General features: G+C 35.7%; 2 protein-coding genes across 5 annotated transcripts in view; one reads left to right on the forward strand and one right to left on the reverse strand.

The window, feature by feature from the left end:
- Positions 1–7,503: 7,503 nt before the first annotated feature.
- LOC307169254 (uncharacterized protein) overlaps positions 7,504–18,271 on the reverse strand; it is a 32,661-nt gene continuing 21,893 nt past the window's right edge. Inside the window, exons 1-7 of one of the 3 annotated variants that reach the window (XM_079889786.1) lie at positions 12,757–12,813; positions 9,424–9,552; positions 9,018–9,344; positions 8,850–8,897; positions 8,531–8,650; positions 8,221–8,282; positions 7,504–8,119 (exon numbers count right to left, since the gene is read on the reverse strand). In XM_079889786.1, the coding sequence (XP_079745912.1) occupies positions 7,991–8,119; positions 8,221–8,282; positions 8,531–8,650; positions 8,850–8,897; positions 9,018–9,344; positions 9,424–9,451 (714 nt within the window). In that variant the 5' untranslated portion in view covers positions 9,452–9,552; positions 12,757–12,813 and the 3' untranslated portion in view covers positions 7,504–7,990. Of the gene's footprint in view, positions 8,120–8,220; positions 8,283–8,530; positions 8,651–8,849; positions 8,898–9,017; positions 9,345–9,423; positions 9,553–12,756; positions 12,814–18,271 lie in introns of those variants that run through there. The other 2 variants (XM_079889788.1, XM_079889787.1) reach the window with 2 other exon arrangements.
- use1 (unconventional SNARE in the ER 1 homolog) lies at positions 12,554–16,506 on the forward strand. Of its 2 annotated transcripts, none has more exons than XM_079889785.1 (8): positions 12,554–12,953; positions 13,222–13,271; positions 13,499–13,577; positions 13,681–13,833; positions 14,317–14,332; positions 14,428–14,458; positions 14,547–14,709; positions 15,548–16,506. In XM_079889785.1, the coding sequence occupies exons 1-8, from the start codon at positions 12,843–12,845 to the stop codon at positions 15,728–15,730; spliced, it is 786 nt and encodes a 261-aa protein (XP_079745911.1). In that variant the 5' UTR covers positions 12,554–12,842; the 3' UTR covers positions 15,731–16,506. The 2 variants fall into 2 exon arrangements, with proteins under 2 accessions (XP_079745911.1, XP_079745910.1); XM_079889784.1 differs by having other exon boundaries at positions 12,815–12,953; positions 14,314–14,332.

Below are 18,271 nucleotides of genomic sequence, written 5' to 3' on the forward strand. Positions count from 1 at the left end.
ATCTTTTAGCTATGTATCATTGACAAAAGTATGTGGTGCATTTTCTTCCAAAAATGATTTTCTTTCTCAAATTCATGCTTCAAGTTGACAAAGCACAATAAACGAAAATCACACAATAACTGTTTAACCAGACATAGCCTTAATTTGCATCTAAATAACTTTCATTGATTGTCTTTCATAATGCACTTACCATAATATTTATTAGGGGGGTAACGTTAAAGGATCACAAAAATCGCGGTTCAGACCATAATATAAATTAGTGGGGCAACGGATCAGACAATATTATGTTTTTTGAGTTACAGATAGGATAGTTTTTCAGATCAGAAAAAAACAAACAAACAAAAAAAAACTTTAAGTAGCCATCGATACCACAGCCAGCAGACGTATTTATGCTTCGTAATGTTCGACACATTTAACTGGGAGTGGGGCCATCCACACTGTCTTATCCATTGTAGGCACCGCTCACGTTGTGTTTTCGGCTTTAGGAATGGAAAGAACACAACTCCTCCAGACAATCTCTAGTGTCCGATTTACAAACAACGTGGGCGCACCGCTTCACCATCTTGCTTGGAGTCAATGCTTGTCGGACCTCCTCACATAGTAACGGTTGCTATGATGTGTGATTGGACAATGGCCGTTTTGGGGGAGGGGCCGGCGAAAGGTCAATTGATCTCTGATATCTGAAATATTAAATTGTTACATGCGATTATTCTAACTGATTTTGACATTGTTCATTTAATGGTTAAAAAGAATAATCAAACATTCGCTCACTTTTAGTGAGGCACAGATATTATTAAAACCTTTCATTTATGGAGTCAGATGAAATAACGAGTAAATATATATGATTAATGTATTGCAAATTTAACCAACCAATACTTTGCATGAGTGAGGACAGAACACGTGATAACCTTCCCCGTGTATTGGCGAACCGGCATTGGACCAATATATCGGGCCTTACATGAGCGAGCTGTCAATCATAGTCCGCGCGTCATTGTTGATACGCTGCCTGGAGCACTGTCAATGAGCAGAATGGCATCTAAGCGATTGTGGTGTTCTGTTCTTGGGTGTAATAAGGAACACAGCAGTCATGTTGATGTTCCTAAATCCGAACCGCTGAAGACGCAGTGGCTGAGTTTGTTTTCAAAGGGAATATTCCCCACGATCAATGTCAATGCTTTCATGTTTGCGCGAATCATTTCACACACCAGACTGCTTTATAAATGAGGTCAGTATAAGCTGGTTTTGCTAAAAACCTGCTCCTGAAAAAAGGATCGGTACCAACTATTCGTGTTCCTGCTGCACCTCCAGAAGAAGAAGTGAGTGTAACGTTTTATTAACCTTTATATTAATATTTATATTAATCTTTGCAAATCGCTAGCACGCTTCACGATGAATGCGGATGTTTACACTCAGGGTACATTATACGGCATGTTTTCTATGTACGACGTTCTCAATATAATTCATAATCCAACGTTTATAATGAACAACGCGTTATGGTTATTGTGTATGCACAGAACAGAGGGGTGGGGTAAGCAAAGCTCATTATCATTTAAAGACACATGCACTTAAACGGCGTGCTGAAAACAGAGCTGTTTTTTACCAGGTAAAATTAGTGTTTTCTTACAATACTAATGAGAATTTTTAATTCAAGTATATTACAAACTTTTAATTTAGACCCTAAAGAATCATATTAGCTTGTACAAAAATGGCATTATATGACCCCTTTAAATAAAGTCTTTTATATGTTATTTTATATATTACAGATGTAGATTCTTGAAATCTCACCTATTATTGCTAAAAATGTGACAAATTTCATTATGACGTATAAAACGATCAGAGTCTGCTGTGCCAGTGTAGAACTTAAGAAGTACAAAGAAACCCTCTCCCTAAAGAAGACGAGGTTTAACTGGAACTGAAGAATTTACAGTAAGGGGCCTTTAAATATTTATATCACTTCAGAATGAAAATTTTCTGATAATTTACCCCCACATCATCCAAGGTATTCATGTCTTTCTTTATTCAGCCGAAAAGAAGGTTTTTGAGGAAAACATTCCAGGATTTTTCTCCATATAGTGGACCTCAATGGGGTCCAAGGGTTTAAAGGTCCAAATTTGCAGTTTCAATGCACACTGTTAAAAGATTGCTGTAAATGTTAAAGTAACTTACTGGCAGCTGGATGCCAATCATTTACTGTAAAATGTTTACAGTATTATTACTGTATTTTCACTTACAGTATTAGTATCAAGTTTATTTTCATTTTTTGTTTGTTTACCCCACCCTCCCAAAAAATCACAATAACTCATGAACATTTGTCCGTATAATATTCTTTTTAATCATTGAACATTTTGTTTTTAGAATCTTGGAATTCGTTTGACTTAGTCTTTGCATGTTCGCTTTGTAAACGTTAGGTCAGTACGTCCACCTACGTCACGCGTGACCTTTCAACATGATTTCGTAATGCGTGAAGTCGTGGACATGCAAGACGAGCATTTGTGGTTAAAGTATATAAATGTTGATTTTTTTTAGAAAATGACAGATGGTGTGGCTGGATAAGGCCCTTATTCCTCGGCTGGGATCGTGTAGAGATCTTTGAAGCTGAATTGAAACTGCAATTTAGACCTTCAGCCCATTGATAACCGTTGAAGTCCACAATATGGAGAAAAATCCTGGAATATTTTCATCAAAAACTTTAATTTCTTTTCGACTGAAGAAAGAAAGATGCAAAAGTATCACAGAATTATCACAGAGTATGCAATATGAAATTGTATCTATTTTTTAATGAAAATCTTGACCTTGGCCATTGGTCAATGAGCGCGTCGCGTAGACATGCATCCACTGAATTGCACTGAGAATTTAAAAGTTTTGTTAAAGAGGGGCATACGGCATAAGAACAACACCGGGTGAGTAAATGATGACACAACTATCCTGTAGTTCTGTAAATAAAGGATTTGGGTGGTTCATTTATCTTAAACAATTATGTAACCTCCACATGAGCTTGATTTGAAATATAGACCCAAATTTTACTTCATTTTTTTTTCATGTGCTGAGCATTTTTGGCACATTTGGTTTCTTTCCTTTAAAATTGCTTATAGTCATCCCTAAAATCAACAAATTGTGCTTTTTTCAGTTTGGATGAAAATGGTAACATCTAAATTAAATGGTTTTATTCAAATCCAAAAAATATTATTTATACCAGCAAAACAAATACTTATGGGTTAAATAAAAAGAATTGCTCTTTAACTGAATGCAAGTTTTACCACTTTTTACAGTGTATATGTGCTTTCTTGTTTGTCTGGGGTTTTCTTTTGTCAAAATGATGGAAAATGACTGAATTTTTAATACTTACGTTTGTGATATCTGTCAGTGTTATGTTTGGTTTGTTTGTGTTTTAGTCTTGATTTTGCCTGTCTGTGTTCTTTAGTTTGTTTTCATTGTTGATTAAGTTGAACAACTGTTAATGTTAATCTTTGCTTTGATTGGTTTGATATGAGCTTGCATTCTGTCAGTCTTTGTTTGGTATTCGCCGTGTAAAGTTGGTTGTTCCATTCGTGTTTTGATCCAGAGAATCCTGTTGTGTTGAGTTTTAAGTTTGGAAATAAAGGACTACTGCATTTAGATCCAGCTTTATTTTCTTCACTGCTCCTGACAATTGTAATTGTGACCGTATTGGCTAACAATGCTTTTGGGAAACACACCCCAGGTTACATAATTGTTTAGGGTAAATGAATCACCCAAATCCTTTATTTCCAGACACTACTTATTGGAAATGAATTGCATCACTTTCCCTACAAGGAAATATGGCTTAGACTGAACTGTCCATATTTTCACACTGAGGATAATAAAGGGAGTCATACACAACTATTACCGAAGGTTGAAAACATTCACTGATGCTCCAGAAGGAAACATTGCATTAAGAGCCGGGGTGAAAAGTTTGATGCATCATCAGCGTTGATTCATTTAGTATTTTCTTAAGCTCGGCAGAAACACTTCCTCTAAAAGATGCTATAAAGTTACACACATCTTCAATCTCCACACAAGTTCAACCTGAACACATTCAACAAGATCAAAGAATGAAGACTCTGCTGCTTTCACTCCTCTGTAAGTTTATTTCATGTCATTTTGTGTGATTCAGTGTGATCCTGTCATGATCAGATAATCTGAATGTTGTGTTTTCTGTTTGTTCAGGTGTGTTTGTGTGTTCTCAACTCACAGAAGGTGTAACTGATCAACAGGTGACTTTAGGACAGAGTGTGACTTTAGCTTGTGAGTTTAAATGTAAAGCTGCTATTTGGTTTGTGATAAAACCATCAGTTCGTCCAGTGATGATACTGCGAACGTTTGGATCTGAAGAGGCTGACTATTACGATGAAAATTTCCGCAACAAATATACAGAGGGAAGCAGGAGCCAATTAATTATCAATAATGTCACTGAAGATGATTTAGGAACTTATTACTGTATTAAACCAGGCTGGGCTCTACAGATCAGTGACGGTATGAGACTGGACACCGGTAAGTTTTAAACTGCAATTTTCATTTCAAAATTCATTTAGCAGTTTTTTATAATGTATGTTATAATGTATGTTTTTATTCATTAGAGGTCTGACGTGAAGTTTCATGAGCGTGACAGAAGAATAACGTCCATTCAGACCAACGGCACTGTTGTTCCTCCTCAGAATCCACTGACCGATCATGAATATCTAGAAGTGCTGCCATATCTGAATATGAAATATCAACATACTGACAGATTGATTGCTGTTTAATTCTAATGATCAGAATTGTGTGCTGATTTTAACATTAAATGTAATCATTGAACTCTCAATGACTTTAAAACATAATTTGCTCTGGTCTGTTCATGGAAAAAAACGTCAATTTTTTTTTAATTTTGAATTTATCTTTCAAAATAAATCATCTTTGTAATGTTTCTGACTGTTTGTCTCTCTCTGAGTTGCTAAAATCATGGGATGTAGTGACAGAAATTATTGGTCATTTGAAAATATCTGGATGTAACAAACAAGAATGATAATAACTTTTTGTCAGTTTGCAGTGTAAATCGTTCAGCCGGCCGATGTGAGTCACTTGATGTTTACACTTTCCAAATACAGTTTCACCAACACAGATCTTAAATACTAATAGACAATATTAGCAATAATAGACAGTAGTCGGTCAGTTCAAGTTCTTTTTCAAGGGATGGGTTTCCTTTTTCTTCTTAATTTCTGCATCAGCACTTCTGCTCAGATTCGTAGAAAACAATCTTACTGCAGATTTTTTATATAATATAGAAAATCTGCACGTCATCATGACGTGTGGATATCGCTATAAGTTACCTTCTGGCATAAGACTATACTAAAATACTTTCTGAGATAACTAGGGTAGGGTGTCACTGAGTAAGTCATTTAGGCCTATATGTTAGTTCTCGTGAAAAATATAATGTGACTCTCTAGTATATGTAGAAAGCAGTGATATCATCGTATTTACTCTGAATTAATTAATAAAGACACACATTACAACAGCTCAGAACATTACATTAGCTCAGCACATTACATTACATTATCAACACATGTACATTTCTTTGCATAGTAATGACTAGTAGCTATAAACAAGTGACTTCAAATGCTTTCCATTCACACTAGAAAAGTAAGAAAGTACGATCAACAGACTATTTACGAACACTCTCTGTACAGTTCACATGCCCTGGCCCCCAAAAGACCTGTGTGGCATTTACAATGGTCACAGTGACACTTAAATCTTTACGAATAGAATGAAGATTTCTAGAATGTACACATAAGCAATGAAACCATATACTGTATAACATTTTCACTAATATTTACCCTTTACAACCAAATAACCATATTAAATTGATGATACAACAATGCTGGGATATTAACCACATGCTCATCTCTAACTGTTCAATGTTTTGTCCAACATGGCGGGCTGGCGCGCTAATCGCAGAGCGCCCGTGCTAATAACCATGTGCTGAAACTATGCTAATAGTTCAATAGTTAATTCATTCGCGTACGATAAGTTTGAGGCTAACAATACACTGAAAATCACCTTAATGGAGTTTTTTTATTGGTTCTCTTGTCCATGTCCGTCCGTGTCAGCGGTTCGTGCAAAAATCTATTTTTTTGTTTACAAATAAAAAGTGCGGGTCGAATGCCAACTCAGCACGTTGTTACGGTGATCATGATTTAAGGTGGCAGTCATAAGTCTACTGTAATAAGTCTATTGTTTACAATGGATTTGATTTGGCTTGTGTATAATTAATACATTATTTATTTATTTTGCGGAACATAAATGCAGAAGTGAATGACAATAACAGCAAATTATCTATTTATATCACTATCTTAACTTCTGTGGTAGATTTTTCTTCTATTCTACCAGGGTCTCGTCTACAATCGACGTCCCCGAAAGTCTACAGTCGACGTTAGTTTCCTATAAACTCTAGCGCTACACATCGACGTCGGCTGAGTGGTCTAATTCTATACTCTAACTTGTAGAATAAAAATAAACAATAATAAACAGACAGATTTCAGCAAATGTCCTTAAATGCTTTAATCACGGCCAGGAGAGTATCCTACTCGAGTAATTGTCAGAGAATCTCACCGAAAAAGAAGAATACATCAGGATTTATAGGATAAAGACAGACAACAAAATAATCGTGACTAACAGTCACCTTCTAGCAATATGATTCAATTGGATAAGCAAGCCCCCCCTTTTTACCCTCTGTTACTGGCATAAGCAAAAATATCTTGAATCATCAAAAAACATTGTATGGGTTAAGAGTTCATCTGATTACTCAATATATCATGACATAATACAGACAGTATATTTTTGATTTTGTCATGATTAGCATGAAGAGAATTTTCCATAACACAAATAGGCAAAGAACAGAACATCTTAGTACATTATTTCAAAGTGTTAAAATGTTAGGCCCAAAAGGGAAGTAAGATTTAGATGTTAGAAACATAGTTAGATAGTTTACTATCTTATCTATTAAAAATTCATCACACTTCTCTTTTTGTGTTTAAAGAAAGATAGTCATGTGGTTTTATGTCAACACAAGGCTGAGGGATGACAGAATTGTTATTTTTGCCATTTTACATTTTTTTAGATCATTATGAGGTTACGATTACCATTGCAAGAGTTTCATTTTCACATGAGCAATCAGGATTTGGAGGACCAGGCAACATAGTCTGGACCAGGAGTGCCACTTAAAAATAAGTGTATACATGATGGTTATTGTAGTTCTAGACATGCATTTATTCATCTCAATTGCACAAAGATTCAGTATTCCTCAAAATAAATCAAAACAGTTAAATTCAAACTTAGAATATTATGCAAACCTGCAATAATTAAATGTTAAATTGCACAAATATACTTCTTGTATTTAATCTCACTTTATTAACCAATGTCTTTGCAGCTGACATTTGATCCAATTTAACCATACTAATGAGCAAAAATGACTTGTGAGTCACATATGTGTTTCATTTTTTTGTTTTTATTGCAGAAGAACAGTAAGAGGTCTGAAATCGCATACTCTAGATACTTAATTTGAATAATTACTCCACAACCGCTAAAAAAGTATGTTCTGTATAGCCGTGAATCTGCATTTACTTCGGCCTGAGGCTTATTCATATCACTTTTGGTATGAAAGAGCTTTTACATTAGCCAAAAATGTAACTTTTATTTATTCATTTATTTTTGTTATTAGAAAACAAACAAGCAAGCCCAGCAGGTGAGAAAAAGTAACCCAAAATTAACGCAACACATTACATTACTACGCAGTTAGTTACTTTTTTAGGGAGTTACGCAATATTGTAACGCATTACTTTTAAAAGTAACATTCACTACATCCCATTTCACTCAATTAATAGCAACTCAGAAAGAGACATAAACAATCAAAAACATTACAAAGTTGATATATTCAAAAGCTTTCAAACTTGATCGACATTTTAATGTTAAAATCAGCACACAATTCTGATCATTAGAATCAAACAGAAATCAATCTTTCATATGTAGACTCAGAGTATGGCAGCACTAGATATTCATGATCGGTCAGTGGATTCTGAGGAACAACAGTGCCGTTGGTCTGAATGGGCGTTATTCTTCTGTCTGAAATCTAAACGAATGATAAGAAAAAATCATCATTAGCTGCTAATTCCCATTTATAACTGAACTGAACTGAATTATTAATATAAACAGCAAAAAGACATGTCTTACCTGCTGAAAATTTACATATCTAGGAATTTTCCTAGACTGTTTACGGTTCATAATTAATAAACCTAAAACCGCAAAATATTCTCTGATTAAATGATGTCAAAATGAATTGACAAATGTAATACAGCCAAACTTACATAAAATAGTTTGTTTTTTATCAAATTGATTGTAATATAATAATATCAATATATTATAAATATATATTTAAGTATTTCATATCATTTATAAATATGTCAAATAAGCTTAAGTTTAAAGGTAATTTTCCTGATTTAGATATATTGTGATTTAAAAAAAGAATAATAATTGTACTCACCTATCACTGCAGCAAACAGCACAAGCACCAGCAGGGTGAACACGACAATCAGGATCTGATTTGCTCTCTTATCTTGTGGGGGATTTTTTTGCTCTGGTTCATCTGGACCTTGGGGGGCTTCTGTGTTTTTGAGGAATGTTTTATCTTTTACAGATAATTTGGATAGTTTGGATAATTATTCAACTTTTTGTCATGCATCCTTGCCATTTAGATTGCAAAATAACTTTGAATAAATAACATTATTATTATTATTAGAAACATAATTATGATTATATAACAATAATAATATATCTCCGTTATATATTTTTTTCCAACTGACCAACAGTGGTGAACAGTTTGGGACCAGCACCGCCCTCTTGAGATACATCTTTAAAAAAGCAAAGTATCAAAGTATCATTTGTTGTTTGAATAATTGTAGTGCAAAAAAGTATTTAAAATAACAACAATAATAATAAAGATCTCATTGTAATTGCAGTTTAACGCTTACCAGTGGTGTCCAGTCTAATACCGTCACTGATCGCTAAATCAAAGCCTGGTCTTATACAGTAATAAGTTCCTAAATCATCTTCAGTGACAGTATTGATAATTAATTGGCTCCTGCTTCCCTCTGTATATTTGTTGTGGAATTTTTTGTCATAATATTCAGGCTTATCCGATCCAAACGTACGCAGTATCATCACTGGACGAACTGATGGTTTTATCACAAACCAAATAACAGCTTTTAATCTAAACTCACAAGCTAAAGTCACACTCTGTCCTAAAGTCACCTGTTGATCAGTTACACCTTCTGTGTGTTGAGAACACACAAACACACCTGAACAAACAGAAAACACAACATTCAGATTATCTGATCATGACAGGATCACATTGAATCAGGCAAGAAATAAACTTACAGAGGAGTGAAAGCAGCAGAGTCTTCATTCTGTGATCTTGTTGAACGTGTTCAGGTTGAACTTGTGAGGAGATTGAAGATGTGTGTAACTTCTCTTAGAGGAAGTGCTTCTGCTGAGCTTCAGAAAATACTAAATAAAATGGAAGAAATGATTAAATTTACACTTACACTGACCACACTTTTGTTTTTTTGGAAATGGGAGTAGATCATGTTTGCGTCATTTCCTGGAGATACATCAAGTTCTTTTTAAAGATGATCAGTTACTTTCCAGACCAAATAAAGAGACACAAACAAAACTGAAAAACAGCTTTAGTTCAATCACTTTCTGCTTTTAAGCATGAATAAAAGTCTATCAACTTAGCACTTCTTGATTTTTTTCAACAACAAAAAAAGACTCTTGCAATAGAGTTTGATGTGTTTAATTTGTGACACGCTCTCTGGGCGTAAGCGGCGTAAACTAGTGTTTTTCCTTGATGGCTCGCAATGGCTCTGCCCACAGTCAATCATGCTGCATGCTGATTGGCTCACTGACGTTGACGAGATAAACCGCTTAGGTATCGAAATTTGGTACCAAACGACAAGAGATTTTTTGATACTCGAAGGTACGGAGGCAAATCGGTCAGTATTGATTACCCTCACCTGTTCCTAGTTAGCCTCTCTTTATCCTGTGCATTGATACCCCAGTGTTTTCCTTGTTCAGTGTCTGGTGTTTTCCTTGGTTTGTTTTCAGTTCTGTTTTCGTCTGCATTCCCCATGTTTGGATTTACTCTTCAGTTTTATTTTCCTGCCTTGGCCCATGTCTGGATTTACTGATTTATGTTTGTTAATAACAATTTTTGTGTTGTATTCCCTTACGAAAAGAAAATATATTTCCCAAATAATATATTGTGTTGATATATTACAATATATTGAATAATACATAAGGAATTGCCGATTTTCATATATTGAAAAATATGTGACAATAAATATTCAGTAATACACTTCATAATATATGTATATGTGATCAGATCTGGTACTGCATGTGTAATATATTGCAGATATATTTACTCATGCATTATAAACACACACATATATAGAGAAATAGATAATTTAATATATTTCTTATATTCTATAATTATTTAATTTATAAATGTTCCATATTTTCAAGCTAGTTAACAAAAGCACAAGCACACCTGCATGCACTAACGTATTTAACCAAAAGACTATCAATGTGCTGAGGAGTGCACAGCCATTACTTTAAAAAAAAAAAGTAATTATAGTCTTAATGTTATTCGGCCAATCGTCAACCGTCAACAATCAAAACACATCAAATAACACAGGCTTATAACATTTGCTCTCCTTTAACAGTCAGAAGCAAAGCATGCTGGGAACTAGAAATCTGTTGTAACTCGTTCCGTGAATGTGTGTGTATATGTGAACATACATTCACATTTATATGGGAACATGTATGTGCAATATATGTACACAATAAAGGATAAAACTTTGTGAATATTACATGTAATGTTTTTTTTGTCTTCATTTATAAATATTTTATATGTATTAATATAGCCATACCATGGTCAATGCATATATTGCAGTATATTGAAATGTTATTTCCCATATATGGAAATGTATTATGTAATATATCGCATTATATTTTGCAGTATATTCCCATATATTTTTGTTCTGTAAGGGTTTATACTCTCCGTCATTCCTGAAGCACCCCGTGTTTCAGAACGCCAGACCAGCTTGTCTCCTTCTCCTCTGTCAGGGGAATTGTTCCATTGAGGATCACACCCAGGAGTTTTTGGACCTAGCCTATTAGACCCATTTTCCTGACTGTTCGCTCATTATCTTCTTCTGGGCTGGACTTAATGACTCACTCAAAGCACTCATTGACATGATGATCCTTGCTAGACGTTTTGTGAATTTGTGAAAGGGGTGGTATAATGCCCTTTTCAAAAGATGTAAAATAAGTCTTTGATGTCTTTGAAAATAAGTGTTTATGTGAAGTTTTAGCTCAAAACACCCCACAGATATTTTATATAGCATGTTAAAAGTGTCACTTTTTGAGGGTGAGCAAAAAAACGCACCATTTTTTTGTCGGTCCCTTTAAATGCAAATGAGCTGCTGCTCCCGGCGCAGAGGGCGGAGCTACAACAACTTGCACTCACACAGACATGCACTAAAAAATTCAAGAACTTTTAGCCTTTTATGTTCAAAATTGCCCAAAATTTTGGTGGGTGGGGGGGTTGGGGGTTCCAGTGTTTGGGCCGCACACACCTCTGCATTTTGCTCGAGGAGGCGGCGTCCCCTGCAGCTCCTCCTATCGTGGCCACGGAGGCATTTTCGAAACTTTCTGAAGGCCTTGCTATGGCCGTATGCTGCTTATGAACTCTGTGAACTCTTTTTGCACCACTGCGTAGGCCGTTAGAAGCTCCACTTGCAAAAAACAGTCTGTGTTCTGAGATGCGTGCTTATGACTGCATGTGCATTGGCTGGTCCATTCTAAAACAAAATTTATGAGACCATTATTTTCAGATTTAGGGCGGGGAGGCAATTCAGCTGCCTAAGCTTTCGGATGCAGGGAGCCCATGACAGTTGAGCTAAAAAAAAAAAAAAAAAAAAAAATTGTAAAAAGGCATTTGAATTTTGCAGTTGGTGGTCAGTTTGTGTGTAAATGTAAGTTCTTGATCAACTTTTTCCACAGCTTTCAGACACAACCTGATAGTGTAGGCTACTTATATTAGTACCGTTTGTTGTTTGCTTTTTTTTTTTTAATTATAGAACTAAGCATTACATAAAAAGAGGCACCAAAGTATGTTAACTCCAATAGAAAAGAAAAAAAAAGAAAACATTCACAAGTTGTTAAATATCATAACATTTTACAATAGATGTAGGCTACCTTTTACATTTTTTCACAGCCTTAGTCTATAAGTTACTTCATTAACAGATCAAGTTCGTTTACAGAAAGCCTAATAGAAAGGAGGCATAATGTAATTCGGAATAATAAAGTTTACAAAACTGACGGTGTACTTTTATATTCAGGCTCGTAACGTAATTTTTTCCACGTGGTCTGAAGACGCTTGCGTCTATGGACCATAGACTGTAAAAAAATAGCTATGGACGCTTGACGTCAGACTTAACCCTCAGTTGATCCAGAGAATGTCTCATATATAGACGGGCTCTGGTTGATCTTTAGAAAATATAAAATAAACCTCATGGCTCACTGAAATGATGCAAGTTCATTTTTATCCTTGTTGTTTTCTTACTGTTGACATTTGCAATAGATATTGCATCAAATAACTTTTAATTTGCCGTAAATTACTACGCGCTAACGTATTTGAGTTCTTACCAAGCTTTCCTGCGTCACCTAGAAGGACTCTTCATTTGTCGCTCAGTTCCGCCTTGTATGTAAAACTCGCGCGACTTCCGCTTTGAATGTTAAATATGGCCACGTCCAGACTAGAGATCAATTTCATCAGGTTGTTATCGCGCTGTGAATCTCTGGCTTCAGAGAAAAGAGGCGAGACAGAATGGAGACTAGAGAAGGTAATTCATAACAACATTACATTTACGTTTAATTATCTGCGTTTGAAGTATTTTTTTTATTTTACACAAGAGAATTTTCTGCATGAAAACAGCAAAGCAATAGTACCAGCCCCATTTATATATGAATTACGTGTCATAAACAATACAAGCATTCGTATTAATGGAACATACGCTAGAAATAGTTCATTTCTTAGTATCTCAATGCAATATTTTGAGCATTTTTAGAAGAAAAATCATATTTAACAGTGTATTTTTTTGTCTTTTCAAGTATGTTGGTGCTCTGGAGGAGATGCTTGTAGCCCTTAAAAAGAGTTCAAGGTATGTTTATATAACATTACAGGCAATAATGTGTCACAAATCATAGCAATGAGTGAAATAATTATAAACCATTTCAACATTTATTGTGTGAAAATGTTTATGTCAATGTTTACATGAACCTCAAGGTGATGACAGCTAGTAGTTGTTCTCCTATATTTGTGAAACATCTCAGACTGTGATATATACTACAAACATTACTGACTCATATTTATTTCTGATTCTCCCAGCAAACCAACACCGGAAATACTGACGGACTACAACCGCAAGGTGGACTTCCTGAAGGGTCTCTTAGAGGCAGACAAACTGGTCAGTCATTATATTATTTGTTCACTGCGTGATCAATGACAATAGGCAGAAAATGCATCATGTTAATCATAGTACGGTAAATAAATGTTTTGTTTGCTTTTAGCCGTCTCCAGCAGAGAAGTCTTTAGCGAATCAGTTTCTGGCTCCTGGACGGACGCCTACGATATCCAGCGAGAGAACGCCGGCCAGTAGGACGGTGCACATACAGAGTAAAGCGAGATGTGCTGAAGAAATGAGGAAGGAACTAATGAGCACCGTATGACTCTTACCTCTTTACACTACAAATGCACTTTTTATATATTCATGGAGTATATATATATATATACACACACACATTTACAAACTTTTATGTTAGATATGATTAATTACGATTAATCAATTTGATGGCACTTTTGCATAAAACAAGCAACAATATTGTCAAAAAACAAGTCTTAACTGTTATTTTAGAATAAAATGAATTACCATTATGATTAACTTTTATTTTAGTTTTATTTATTTTAGTACCTTAAGTTAAACTAATTGTTTTCTATATTCTCTTTCTTTTAATGTTTATTTTATAAATAGCGATGATTTTTAAAATAGTTTGTTAACGGTAATAACCCTGGTCTTCACAATATTACATCCTAGGAATTTACTTAAGACAAAAATACTTAATAAGAAAATAAGCGTTTTCTTTTGCACTTTTTTACAGTGTAAAATGTATATTTGTACTGACTCTTCTCTTTCCTCTTCTTAGCAGGGTGTGTCAAATTCCGGTAAGCTGTGTTTTGTATTTTAATTTAAATGCTACATTTTAAGAAAGTAAATTACAGATATTGATTATGCATTTTTCTTCATTCTTCATGGTTAGGTTCACTGGAGACGGATCTCAGACACAGAAAGTAGGTTATGCTGTCATTTGATTTTCTATTGAACGCGTGGATGTCGTCGGTATCTATGGCACTGGGTTAATTTCTCCTCATTTCTCAGGAGTTTTCCTGTAGACGAGCGACAGTCGGCGACAGAGCTGGATGCTATCCTACAGCATCATAACAATCTCCAGGAGAAACTGGCCGATGACATGCTGAACCTCGCTCGCAACCTGAAGAACAACTCGCTCGCGGCTCAGAACATCATAAAGCAGGACAACCAGGTCTCACGTTTTTCTTATCTCCCAGCTAATTATTACCAGCTCAAAAGAATGAAAGAAAAAAAGCATGATTCAATAATAGAAGTATATATATTTTTATATAAATATATATATATATATATTTTTTTTTTTTTACAGTTTCAATTTATGTATAGAAAAATAAGTGTGTGTATGTGTAATATATATATATATATATATATATATAATTTATATAATTATTTATATATTTATATATTGGGAAAGTGTCTCCATATCTCCAACTTCATGTTTTTCAATTCCGGATTTTTTTTAAATCAACATATTCAAGCTTATTATTATTATTATATGCCATTGATTGTTTTAAAGAAAGTCACCGTAATAAAGACCATGTATAAAATGTACAGCAGCAGTTTGAAGAGGTCATTCGTGGAATATTTGTTGTGTGTCCACTAGAGGGCAGCAGCATATTAGTGTAATTTTACACTCACTGTTGAGGATTTTAAAGGGATAGTTCACCCAAAAATGTAAATTCTGTCATTTATTCACCCTCAAGTTGTTCCAAACCTGTAAGAGTTTCTTTCTCCTGTTGAACACAAAAGAAGATATTTTGAAGAATGTTGGTAGCCATTGACTTCCATAGTAGGAAATAAAATACAATAGAATTGTGTCCGTCAACTGGTTACCAACATTCTTCAAAATATCTTCTTTTGAGTTCAACAGAAGAAAAAAAACTCACACAGGTTTGGAATAACTTGAGGGTGAGTAAATGTGGGTGAACTATCCCTTGCCATTCTTAAAATAGCCTAAAAGTTGAATCTCCTATAGCATTGAACACACTGTAAAATGTTCTCCTCCTTTTTAGACCCTCACTCAGTCCATGCGTCAGGCCGACATGAACTTCGAGAAGCTGAAGACCGAGTCGGATCGCCTGGAACAGCACGCCAAGAAATCCGTCAACTGGTTCCTGTGGCTGATGCTGATCTTGGTCTCCTTCACGTTCATCAGCATGATCCTGTTCATAAGACTGTTCCCGAGACTCAGATGATGTTCGCCATCATTAGATGTGCTAGATTTAATTTATCAATAACAGCAGGTTTACGTGTAGACACTAGCCAATGGTCGTAGAGTTGACTGAAAGCCTCAATCTCTCGATGTCATTCCCGTGAAAATCTACATTACCTGCATGCATGTCATGAAGAACTCGAGTTGAATCCCTGTGACGCAGCTAATTCTAGATTACCATCAAAAACATGTAATCTGACGATACTAATTTTAAGACACGCATTTTAGCTGCTTACAAAGTTTTCCCTGAATTGTTGCTATTCCCAACATAAAGGTTCTGTTTAATAAACAGATATGGTCACGTTTTGAAATGCTTGACTGACCGTTTCATCAGAGTTAATCCGTTTCTCACGTACGAACGCTAAAAACGAACCGAGCTGTTTTAAGGTCCAGTCGACTTGTCCAGGCTTGCCGCGTCAATCAGGAAGTGTTCTGGCAAGCATGCAGGAAGTATTTTTGCTAGTCGGAAGCACAGATGGATACTGTCTTCTCCACCCAGAGTGTACATGCTCCATATTTAGCTGCTAAAGATCTATTTGTGCTTGTTCCCTGTATAGCACACGGAGTGTTAAGTATTGCTCCGATAGGCGTGTTTGTTCAACTGTGCAGCTCTTTTAATGGATCTATTAATGTTCATCTGAAACGGACGGTTATTGATTTGTTTTTATGTCCTTGTGCTTTTGTTCGCTCCTTTAATTGATTCTTCATCTGTGAGGAAAAAACAGGATATTATTTTAATAAAACAATTTGCTGTCCTCCTATACTTGGTGTCTAATTCTATGTTTTACATTTTTTTCACAAGTAGACCTACATTGTGGCTATAAGGTGCAGTCAGATCTACCGTTGTACGGCTAATTTTTGCCTGGTGAAATCAAGTCATTTCAATAGGAATCCACGTGATCTGGAATTTCGCCTGAGGGTGAAATGTTTTCCCACGCATGATGTCATGTCAAATCGTTGCATTGACCAGCAATAGAAAGCTGTTTTGCCTTTTGAATGCCGTTTAATCTTTTTAATAGTTCATATTTCTCATAATTAATTCTTTTTAGGCCTAAATATGTCACATTTTACGTTTTTGCTTTTTTATACATTAAAGGTAGGGTAGGCTATTTTCGGAGAGGTTAGCAATAGCGAGCTAGCTTTCCCATCCTCCCTTCAGAGCGTCTCCAAAGACGTCTCCTTCAAAACACATGACCGCGCACAGCGGGGAGCAAACAAAAGCGTCTCCAGAGACGGCGTTAAACCTCCTCATGTCTCAAAGCACATAACATTAATAATGAACATAAACAACTTAGAGCTGTACCACCTGACTGTTGCAGATTCATTTCAGTGTTGGCAGTGTTGCCATTGAAACGTATAAATTCGAGTCACGCTCCGAGTATAATGTCAGGGGTTTCCATCTCTTCTAAATTATGGCGTAAACACAGCATAAGCTTGTTTTGGTTCAGGAGGAACTAAAAGGTGACTGCTGTTTCGTTTGCGGTGCTCAGCGACTGACGTCTGTCTAATTCTTCATTACATGAGACGTGCTGATGACGTGTGATGTCTGCGCGGAGGTATGGAAATGCGTTGACAGGCAGGTAGGGCCATAAAATGTTCGTCCAATCATTGCATTCGGTCCGATTACAATGATTGGACGAACACTTTATGGTCCTACGCCTTCCACAGACAATATGTATACGAGACCAGTTAAACTTATTGATTGCTATTAGGATGTGAAGAGATTTTCAACTAGCATAACAACAAATGTTTCTGGAAGAAATCGCCTACCCTGCCTTTAACTTTGTTGAATTGCATTGTGGCAACATGTCTTAGCAAATAAATGAATGAACTGTAGGCCTATTACCCTCTGATCACTGATGGGAGAAACTTTAAGATTTGTGACACAGACAGTTGTGTTCAATAAACCTAACCTGAGAAGAATTCACTTGAGTAAAAAAAGTGTGACAATTTGCCCCAGTCGTAACAACTTTTCTTTTGCTAGCCTATATAGGAACAACACATCTGCATTTCATCAGGTAGTATTACGTCTTTTAAAAACTATTTTATGTTCGGAAAAAACGCTGATGTGCACGGAAATTTATGTACTTTGGAATAATGTTCTTTATGACCCCTGTCGTTGTTAGCTTAGCAGTCCCCTAATGCATCATAAATCATTGTTACTTTGACACAAGACTCCTGTGGACTCAAAGGCCTAATTTTTCCAAAACCAGGTTGATCCACCTTTGAAGTAAAGCGAGCAGATAAAGTAGCTGTGAGCTTTAATTTCGCGGTTCCTGACAGGGAAAAGCTCTGATCCAGGCCGCGGGTTAGCTGAGGCGAAGGGATTGAAGCGACACCTCCGCCGGGCCGCGGGCCTCCGCTCAACCCCCTGGGAACCCAGCAGGTGCTGCAGAGTTCCTGGAAACCGCTCAAGTTCACTGAGATTAAGACACAATAACCCGCCTTCTCAGTAGATCTTTAACCGTAACATGGAACAGCTTTTACTTGATTAATATGAAAAAAACCTGATTAAATCGTGTCA

The sequence above is a fragment of the Squalius cephalus genome (genome assembly GCF_949319135.1).
Source record: "Squalius cephalus genome assembly, chromosome: 13".
NCBI lineage: Eukaryota > Metazoa > Chordata > Actinopteri > Cypriniformes > Leuciscidae > Squalius > Squalius cephalus.